The following is an 11,176-nucleotide window of genomic DNA, read 5'->3' as shown; positions in this document are numbered from 1 at the left end:
TGTGTGTGTCTTCTCTCTCTCTCTGTGTGTGTGTGTGTGTGTGTGTGTGTGTGTGTGTGTGTGTGTGTTCTCTGTGTGGGTGTGTATATCCGTGCGTGCAAGTATGTGAGCCTGTATTTTAATGATGCAACCGTTGGAAGTAAATTTCTCTGTGGTTTGTGCTCTGTACTGTAATGTGTGTGTGGTGTGGTGTGTGGGACATGGGGAGACAGGGACTGTGGTGTGTGTGTGTGTGTGTGTGTGTGTGTGCAGTGCCATCGGTATGCTGTGCATGCATACAGTGTGAGGGGATGTGTCAGTGAGTCTGTGTGTATTGGCATTTTTGAGAGTGTGTAAGTGTGTGTGTATCTGGTTTTGGATCCACAGAGGTATGTATTTGTTTGTGTATGGTGATTAGGTGAGTGTGTGAATGTGAGCATGTGTAGATGATGCTTGTCTATATGTGTGTGTGTGTGTGTACAGTAATGTAACAGAGTTGTGTGTGTGTGTGTGTGTGTGCGCGTGTGTGTGTGTTCAGTTCCAGGGTGCGGAAGCCCTGTTTGAGGCGGTGGAGCACCAGGAGTTGGACGTGGTGCAGAGTCTGCTGTGGCAGTTCAGCCTGGAGGAGCTGGACCTGAACACGCCCAACAGCGAGGGCCTGCTGCCCCTGGACATCGCCATCATGACCAACAACGTGCCCATGGCCAAGCTGTTGCTACGCGCCGGCGCCAAGGAGAGCCCGCACTGTGAGTAACCATGGCATCTGGAACAAACAACAAACACAGCAAAAAAAAAAAGAAAAGTATGTGGGGGTGTGCGGGTTGTGTGTGTGTGTGTGGGGGGGGGGGGGGGGGGGTGAGGGGGCAATGAAGGAAAACAGTTAAAACACCTTAAGCCACAGTCTCTCTCTTGTGCTTTCTCCCCTCTACTCTCCCGCTCTGTTAAATGAACACATGCACCAACCAGACCACAACCCCACCCACACACAGACCACGGCCCTCCCCCTCCACCACCACACACACACACACACACACACACACACACACACACACACACACACACACACACACGTGCTCCATATACACACTCAGACAGGGATGGAAAAGTGTGGTGAGAGGAGACACACATGTACGGAGTGCGAGTTCCTTGGAGGTCTCCCTGGTCCTCTGGAGGTCCTCAGCTCGGCTGCCCGGCCCTTACAGGGACACAAGACTGCATTATGATCAGATGGGTCACCTCCAACTGACTCAACTCAGAGCCGCATCTGGCAACCCGCCACTGATCTGGCAACCTCAGAGCATTTCTGTATTACATATCACCCTGTCAGGCAGGGATTAAATGCACACAAACACACACACACACACACACACACACACACACACACACACACACACACACAGAGAGCGCCAACCAGAGACTGAGGGTAAGCACTAGAGCATGTTTCAGTGTTTACTGGAGTGTGTTTGACTGTGCTCTTGAGGCAAATTAAGATATTAAATGAGAACAGAGCCCAGTAAACACACGTACACACACCCACACACACACACATGCGCGCACACATGCATATTCACACACAGACGCTTCAAACGCAGACGCTCCTTGACATTTATAAGACCTAATCAAAATCCATCTGAGCAAAATTTACACCAAAGATGAAAGCTCAAGACACACATATACGCTCTTATACACACACGCAAACACAAACACACACACACACACAAACACACACTCGCAGGCATGGTTTCACACATCTGCTGAGGAAGCTGTAGATTCCGCTGCCCCAACATCAAACACTCTAAAGTCAGGCCAGCTCAGACTTTGCCAGAATGTGGGTGGGGTGTGTGTTGGGAGTGGGGGGTGAGTCTTTGCCAAATCTCAATCATTTTTATCAAAACATCAAGTGTGTCTCGTGGCTTTGTTGTGAGCATATTGCTTGGAGAGGCTCTAAAAATGATGGAAGTCTTCGAATACCCCACTGGAACTGATTAGCGAAACAAAAGAGTCGATGGATGGATGGATGATTTATTAAATGGGAGGATGGATGATGTGTGAATGGGCTTTTTAATGGATGCTGGATGGATGAATGCATGTGTGATTCCTGATATTTGCTGATTCATAACAAAGTCCTGCATCAACGATTTCTCAACTGTAAGGAGAACCTTTGCTATATGTACAATGAGCCTCCCTGCTGAGTAGAGAATGCATACATGAAGAGTGTTTTTTTCAGTGCAAGTCTTAGAGTTACTTATAACCTAGTATTTGAAGCCTCTGAGAACCACCTTTGATGATTGAAGCACTATAGCGCTAACAGTTCATGGGGTGTTAATTTACTCCAGACCAACAGAGGTGCTATTAAGCTGTTGTTTAAATGTACACACGGACATTCTACATTTGAATATGTGTAAATAGTCTCCTTTAGTATCCCAGTGAAACAGCGAAAACAGGATTCCCCATGCCAGTATCCTCAACTGAAAAATCTATCAGCATTTCACCATTACACTGCTATACTGTGTAATTACATTTGACCATCATGGATGGATATTTGGCAATCATCTGATGGTTTCTTTGACCATCATGGTGTTTTATTTGGCAATCATCTGATGGTTTCTGTAGTTGTAAGTTTGGAGGGCCGAGCCATGCACCTTGCCACCTTGGTCCGAGAGGCGGAGCAACGCGTTGCCGAGCTGGTTTCCAGAGTAACGGGAGAGGCACAAGGCGAGAGGGAGGAGCTTAAATCATGGGAGTGGCGACTTCGCCTCTACCGACGGATGGAGACAGGATTCCAGCATTCCAGTGAGTTTTACAGTTCACACGTGCATGTATACATGCACACCCCCACAAAGCCTCCCACTTCACCATAAAACACACATCTTTATAGTAACACACACAATGCACAGTGCTGCTCATATTAACACTCTTAACTAATACACACACACACACACACAAACACACACGCAATGTGTAAATATGTGTGTGTGTGTGTGTGTGCGCGTGTGTGCGTGTGTGTGTGTGTGTGTGTGTGTGTCTGTGTGTGTGTGTGTGTGTGTGTGTGTGTGTTCTGCAGGTCCTCCTGATGCTCCCACTGGTGTGTGTTTGTCTGTGAGTGGCAGCAGCAGCCTCAGGGTACACTTCCAGGAGCCACTCTGTGTCAACTCAGCTACCGTCACCAAGTACAAAGGTCAGTCATACACACACGCACACACACACGCACGCACGCACGCACACACACACACACACACACACACACACACACATACACTCAGACACACACACACACACACACACAAACATACAGACAAGCACACACACACACACGCACACACACACACACACACACACACACACACACACACACACACACACACACACATACATACTGTTACTAATTTTACAAGCACAAGTACATACACATACTGGTACTCATTTTTTTGTAGGAGGTAGGATGCAAAAAAACAACTGTGGTGCTTCTTTAAAAGGCTGGTTCTTTCATTGAGGAAAGACTGTGGTTTTAAAACAAGACTTTAAAACCACACAATCTTGTAGTTTTATGTGTAGATGACATCATACTGTTGCAAACATCTAATGTCAGTGTTAATTAAAAGCTGTACAAGTAAAGGCATTAGTCTGGTAACTCTGTGTGGCATTACATTCATAACCTAGCCAATCAGTGTATAGCTTAACATAGCCTGTGTGATGAGAGCTTTGTAGTCCATGCTACGCTAACCTTTCTAACTGACTAACGTGATTGATATTTTGTAGTGGCAGTTTTGGAGTTTTAGAACACTTCCACAGGCTTAGGCTAGAATAGAATAGAAGTCTTTATTGTCCACTACTGTGGAAATTCATCTGTGCTTGTAGTCTGTGCTATAAGGGTCTAGTCTGATGTTTGAGCCAGAGGAAGCACTCTGGTGCTATGGGTTGAATATTACAGGCCAACTGATTGAACACTAGCAACTCTTCCATGGTCATATACACCTAAACAGATATTCAATGTCTCTTTACTTACCTACTAGATTCGGGTAATGGTTTTGAGCTTATAAAGCATTTGTAAATAGCTTATTACAGGATCATTTGTTTATGAGTGTGTAATAACATTATAACAATGTCAGAATGACCATTCATATCATTCACTGGGATTAAAAGGTATTTTGTAATGCTATTGTCAGTTTATGAATGAAGAGTTCATATGCAAAACCCTCTAAATCCATCTGACCACTTTTCTTTTAAATGAGCATTTTTATCAGGGCAGGCTCCTATAGGTTTTCGCCTACAAATCGATATTTCAGACCAGGAAGAGAATGGTATTTAGCGGGTTTTGAAGCTAAATGATTTGATTAACGTACACTATGTGTGGAGAGCATTTACTCACCATCGTTATCTCATTTTTGATGGAGGTGTCGTTTAGAAACTTTTGCATCTGAACTCTTCAATTGTATATTGATATCTTATGTCTGTGCATCTCTCTCTGTCTGTCAGTGGAATGGAGTTTGTCTCCCTCCTTCAATCCTGTCCTGGGTGAAATAGTGGTAGAAGACACCACTCATCTTCAGTGTGACATCGGCAGTCTGACGGCAGTGAGTACATACACACACACAGACATACACACACACACACACACACACACACACACACACAGTCTCACACTTGTGGCAATTGCCTGATGCCTGACCCGTAAGTAAGAGAGCTGACAGTGGTTAACCCCAGACTGTCAGCACAGCTACTGTCACATCTGTGTCCACCTGAATCTTAAATATCTCACATAAACAACCCACTTTCTGTATTTAGACCTCCATTCAGGATAATCTCAATATCAGATTGGTTTCTGATTAACGTAAATTACAGTAATTCTATTATATCATTTTAATAATCTCATTATCTATAAGGCCGAAATCCCACTTATCACCTGGCTGCCACTTATGTATGTAGGCAATAGTCGTGCCTTTATAGCACACAAAGGAAACCAATCACAAAATAGCATTTCTTCTCTCCAGGGATAATCTTTATTATACTACTGCTTGGTTGAATTTCCGGTAACACTTTACTTGACGGGTGAGTTCATAACACATTCATAGCAGCTGTCATAAACTGCACATAAAGCATTCATGACTGTTTCATGAGACATGACTCAACATTCATACCAAACCAACAAGTCCATCACAAAGCAGCATTGCCGTTTTTGTTCCAAATCTCTTACCTGATCACATCACATCTGAGTCAACAGGCTACTCCAGTGCCAAAAAGTCAGAACATGGTCAAGCAAATAATTTTTGTTTCATAAAAATGTATTTGTTTTACGATGTAACCTTTGCAGATGATTTCTCATTTTTTGCTACTGGGAATGTCCAACCGCTCCAGGTTACACAAATACGAGTCAGCTGAATGTAGGCTAGTTTACCTCCCAGTGTTAAACTCTGTGATTATGAATACTACACAACTTGTATAGTAAAGTGACATTTGATGTAGACTTGATAAGATATTCATGAAATATTTACAAAGGCTGGAGTGATTAAATGAATGGTATCCAGGTTACACAAACAGGGAAAGGAACAAAAACAGCAGTGCTGCCTTGCGATTGTTGGACTTTTATTTTGACAAGTTGTCGTTGATCTGTCTTCCACATTCATGAAAGGTTTGGTATGAATGTTGAGTCATGTCTCATGAAACAGTCATGAATGCTTTATGTGCAGTTTATGACAGCTGCTATGAATGTGTTATGAACTCACCCGTCAAGTAAAGTGTTACCGAATTTCCTATTGCGATGTGTTCTTTAGAATGCCAATTAACCTTCAAACATTTACACACTTATGAAGTAGTTCCAGTTTTTTTGGCCATATTACACTTGTATATCATTTCACCAAACTCATGGTGAAGTTTAAATGAACTATCACATTGCAACAGAGTTACAAATGAGCGATCTCACAGACATTCAGAGCATAGCAGCGTTCACTGAAAAAGTTGCTAAGATTAGTGTCCAGTTCAGTGAGCCTTTAACCAAAAAGACATTGCCTTGTGTAAATAGGGTAGCATCATTGGACTCTTTCTCTCCTCTTAAAGATTGTATTAGCGATTTCAGGCCCAAAAAAGGCCCAAACATAAATGATCACATTCATCTAATATTTCCTAACGATCCTCTAGCTGCCTGCCCCATAAGCGGGCCGGCAAAAAAACACGTCTCTGTGGGCAGCCTAAGCTCCGCGATCTGTACACAAAGACAATTGCTACTAACAAGTGTTGCCAACCACTCAAAAACCAAATAAAGTGTTCCAACCAATAACCAACGAGCAGTGTAAGGAGTAATGCATTAAAAAAGTAATGCAATTACAGTAATGCATTGCTTTTTGCTGTAATGCAGTAATGTAAGGCATTACCAACACAATTTCAGTAATTAGAAAAAAGGGGGTCCAAGGCACTCTTCTTCAAAAATATAAAAAGCTTTATTTAACTGGCTAATTCATCATAGAAAGTTTAAAAACATAAGGAGAAGCAACCCACGCGTAGCGGCCCAAGCTGCCTTCTTCAGGGTGTGCTTCACAGACAAACAATTTCCCCTTTTGTAGGCTAATTGGAAACACCTGAGTGATATGGTGAATTACCACATGAAACATGCCAGAACAGTCCACTAGGTGGCTGGCTATAAATGTTCACATACAAAAAAGACAAAAAATGAAGACAAAAATAATCCACTAGGTGGCTATACATCGTAAATATAAGCCTCCAGAGAGAGTACAAGGTATAGAGAAAGACTATTACCAGTTAAGCCTAAGCAAATATATACAGAGAAAAGATGATCACAAAAAAGGACTGAAATCTATTTCTTCATTCAACCCAGGGTAAACTGTGGCCTGTAGATTGTATATGTAGAATGTTTCTCTTTGTAAAAGTAATTTTAATCGGTCACCACCCCGAATGTTCTTTTTAATAGTTTCTAAACCCTCTACCATAAGGCCTTCTGGATTGCAGTTGTGCACATTTTGGAAGTGTTTTGCCATAGGGTAATCCGAATTAGCTTTTCTAATGGCGTTTTTGTGCTCACATACTCTGTCTTTAAGGCGTCTCTTGGTTCGACCAATGTAAAAGCATCCACATTTGCTTCCTTCCTTCATACAAGATACTACTCATGTGTTGAAGGTTTTAAGTGATTTGAATGTCCCAGACAACTGTTTTTTAGTCACGTTAGATGTGGAGGCTCTTTACACTAATATTGCTCATGACGATGGACTGGAAGCCCTACAGCATTTTCTGAAGAATAGGCCTACAGACTCTTTGCCTCCCTCTGAATTTATTATCCAGCTCACCGAATGGACATTAAAAAACAATGTTTTCCTTTTCCAAGACCTTTTGTACATTCAGGTTCGGGGTACAGCAATGGGTGCGTGCTTTGCCCCTAACTATGCTAACCTGTTTTTAGGTTTATGGGAGAGGGATTTTGTCTATTCAAACGAATACAGTGACAAGATAAAATGGTGGGGGAGGTATATTGATGATATTTTTTTGATATGGGGTGGTTCTTATGAAGAACTGTTGCTGTTTTATAATCATCTGAACAACAATAACAGGAATGTAAAATTGTGTATGGAATATTCCAAAACTACAATCAATTTTTTAGATCTAACCATTTCTAATGGTAATGATGGTAAGCTCCATACTACTGTATATCGTAAAACTACAGATAGGAACACCACGTTGAAAGCAGATAGCTTCCATCCAATTTGGCTTAAAAATAATATACCTTTTGGCCAGTTCCAACGTCTTAGACGAATTTGTGATACTGATAACGAATATGAAGTGCAAGCAAAGATAATGTCTAACCGATTTTCACAAAGGGGCTACCACACAGAAACTATACAAAATGCCTATAGGAAAGCTCAGTCCATTCCTAGATCAGAGCTACTCCAGAAAAAGAAAAGGCGGTCCTCTGAAGGAAAAAACCAGGCTTATTTTGTTACAAAATATAGCTCTTTAGCTAATCCTATAAAAAGGATAATACACTCAAATTGGAATCTCATCGAGAGTGAGCAGGTACTCAGAGAAGTGTTTTCTGCACCACCAATAATCAGCTTTAGGAGGGCTCCCACACTACGTGATAGGCTAGTACCAAGTCATCTCCCTGCTAAAAAACAGGTTACTTGGCTTCATAGACAGTTAAAAGGTACCTACAGATGTGGATCTTGCAATCATTGTTCCAACATTAAAGAATGCAAACAATTCTGTGATTTCAAGACAAACAAGACGCATAATATAAAAACATTCATTAATTGCAATACTATGTTTGTGGTATATAGGCTATCATGCAAATGTGGATGCTTTTACATTGGTCGAACCAAGAGACGCCTTAAAGACAGAGTATGTGAGCACAAAAACGCCATTAGAAAAGCTAACTTCCAAAATGTGCACAACTGCAATCCAGAAGGCCTTATGGTAGAGGGTTTAGAAACTATTAAAAAGAACATTCGGGGTGGTGACCGATTAAAATTACTTTTACAAAGAGAAACATTCTACATATACAATCTACAGGCCACAGTTTACCCTGGGTTGAATGAAGAAATAGATTTCAGTCCTTTTTTGTGATCATCTTTTCTCTGTATATATTTGCTTAGGCTTAACTGGTAATAGTCTTTCTCTATACCTTGTACTCTCTCTGGAGGCTTATATTTACGATGTATAGCCACCTAGTGGATTATTTTTGTCTTCATTTTTTGTCTTTTTTGTATGTGAACATTTATAGCCAGCCACCTAGTGGACTGTTCTGGCATGTTTCATGTGGTAATTCACCATATCACTCAGGTGTTTCCAATTAGCCTACAAAAGGGGAAATTGTTTGTCTGTGAAGCACACCCTGAAGAAGGCAGCTTGGGCCGCTACGCGTGGGTTGCTTCTCCTTATGTTTTTAAACTTTCTATGATGAATTAGCCAGTTAAATAAAGCTTTTTATATTTTTGAAGAAGAGTGCCTTGGACCCCCTTTTTTCTATTTACTATTGGATTCCCGAACCCAAAGAGCACCTTTACATTTCTGATTGGAACTTCCTGAGCACCCTGGACTTCTTTGTCTCTTCACAATTTCAGTAATATTTTACTCGGTACAATTCTCAGTAACTGTTACTAAAATAAGTTGCTTTTTAATCCAAAATTGAGAAATGCTGCTTTTACAGACAAAGATCGTAGCCATTATTCTCAAACTATTTGCATTAAGTCTACACCACTGTAAGTGGAAGGAAAGGCAACCAGCTATGATGAGAACCATTTAAAGTCACCATACAATTTCACTATGGCTATATTTTACTATATTAAGTTGTGAGTGACCTTTGGCCTTTGGGGCCTACATTGTCCCATGAGCCATAACTGCAACCATTATATTGTTCTTTTGTTAGCCTTAAGCCTAGCTCAGTCATTATGACATACCACATCACCTCCTGCCGTGTAATGAGCTGCATTGAACACATGAAGATCTATTGAGAACACCAAATCCATATTTCCTGTTATTTTGGTGAAAGTAATGTAAATGTAGTGTAATGCCTTACAATTCAAAGACAGTAATATTGTAATGTAACAAATTACTTTGAGATGACAGTAACAAGTAATAAATAATGCATTACGCTTTTGAAGTAACTTGCCCAACACTGCCAACGAGATGCGTGTTTAGGAGAGTTTCAATTTCAGGGGAGGGAGTAGCAAGCTAGCTCTCTGTTTTGTTTGAACATCAAAAGAAATGACGTTACCCCGCCTTCGCTGATACAACCTTTAATGAGAAAGAAGATTCTTTACTTACTCACCAAAGTTGTCTAACAACTTGCCCTCTGGATCCCATCCCATCCACTCTACCGCAGTCCCTCACACTTACTACCGGGGGTTACACATAAAACTAATTCATCACTCAGTTCTGGACAAGTTATTTTTATTTTCGAACAAGCAAGGGTTACACCTTTGCTCAAAAAAAGTACACTCTATTCAGCTGATGGGAAGAACTATAGACCTGTCTTCTTGTCAAAGATTATTGAGAAAATGGTGTTCAAGCTGGACACAAGCAAGTCAACAAGTTTCTGATTTCCTATCTCAGAACAACATACTATACCTAAGTAGTAGTGGTTTCTAGAGCAGTCATTCTACCGAAACTGCTCTTTTGTCTGTGACTGAAACATTGAGAACAGCTAAGGCCTCTTCTCAGTCATCAGTTTTAATTTCACTTGACATATCCACAGCCTTTGACATTCCTCTCTAGAGTTTGGAGCTTGGCATTTCTGGGAAAGCTCCTAATTGGTTCCATTGCCTCACCACTGGTGTGCCTCAGGAATCAGTACTAGGGCCCCTTCTTTGCTCTATTTACACCACTTCATTGAGTGAGATCATTTGCTCCCACGGATTTGCCTATCACTGCTTTACAGATGATACTCAACTTCACCTGTCTGTTCCACCTGATGATGATTTCTGCGTGATAGACCTAGGGGTGGGCGATATGGACAAAAAATAATATCTCGATATTTTTTGTGATTTTGACTATAACGATAATTAGTCGATATCCTTTAAAAAATTGTTTTTGTTGAGTCTGAGTTACTTTACAGCTCATTATTTATGAATAGCATCATTACAATAATAACCAATAACCTAACCTGTGACTTTTTAACCAAATCAACCAATGCATTGTCACTCTACACATTTCCAATTCTGCCCCCACTTGTGTGTGTGGCAATGACATGGTCTAGCCAGCTACATTAGAGAAGATGAATAGGCCTAACAGTTTGTATGAGTCTTCAGTGCGTGATTTCAAGTGTTTTTTCCCTAAAGTAATTTAAATACTCGATAATGTCAATTTGCACATCGTTAAAACAACAATCACGATATTATCGCAGACGATATATATCGCCCACCCCTAGATAGACCCTTATCTTAATGTCGCCAAAACCGAGATATTGGTCTTCCCAGATAATACAGCTATTCCCCAACAGATCAGCAAGCAGCTTGGTTCATCTTCACTGAACCCAGCTAAAACAGCACGTAACTTAGGTGTCACTATAAATGACATACAATTTCTCTAAGCATGTAGCCTCAGTTATAGTCATGTTTGTTTATCTTATACAATATTAGGAAGATCAGACCTTATCTAACACGATATGCCACACAATTTATTGTGCAGACCATGGTTCTTTCCAAACTGGACTATTGCAAAGCAAAGCCTACCTACTTGTAGATGCTACAGATAA

At 41.1% G+C, this 11,176-nt stretch overlaps 1 protein-coding gene across 6 annotated transcripts in view; it reads left to right on the top strand.

Annotated features, from left to right (window-relative positions):
* Nucleotides 1-11,176, top strand: part of LOC121699722 (ankyrin repeat and fibronectin type-III domain-containing protein 1) — a 107,293-nt gene that overhangs the window by 80,757 nt on the left and 15,360 nt on the right. For 5 of the 6 annotated variants that reach the window (XM_042082069.1, XM_042082066.1, XM_042082067.1 and 2 more), the window contains 4 exons: nt 518-725; nt 2,593-2,772; nt 3,044-3,157; nt 4,456-4,553. In XM_042082069.1, coding sequence (XP_041938003.1) covers nt 518-725; nt 2,593-2,772; nt 3,044-3,157; nt 4,456-4,553 — 600 coding nt within the window. Of the gene's footprint in view, nt 1-475; nt 726-2,592; nt 2,773-3,043; nt 3,158-4,455; nt 4,554-11,176 lie in introns of all 6 variants that reach the window. The other variant, XM_042082071.1, reaches the window with a different exon arrangement.

This window comes from Alosa sapidissima, chromosome 24 (genome assembly GCF_018492685.1).
Source record: "Alosa sapidissima isolate fAloSap1 chromosome 24, fAloSap1.pri, whole genome shotgun sequence".
NCBI classification, from domain to species: Eukaryota; Metazoa; Chordata; class Actinopteri; order Clupeiformes; family Clupeidae; genus Alosa; species Alosa sapidissima.
This window is presented reverse-complemented; position numbering and strand designations above follow the sequence as displayed.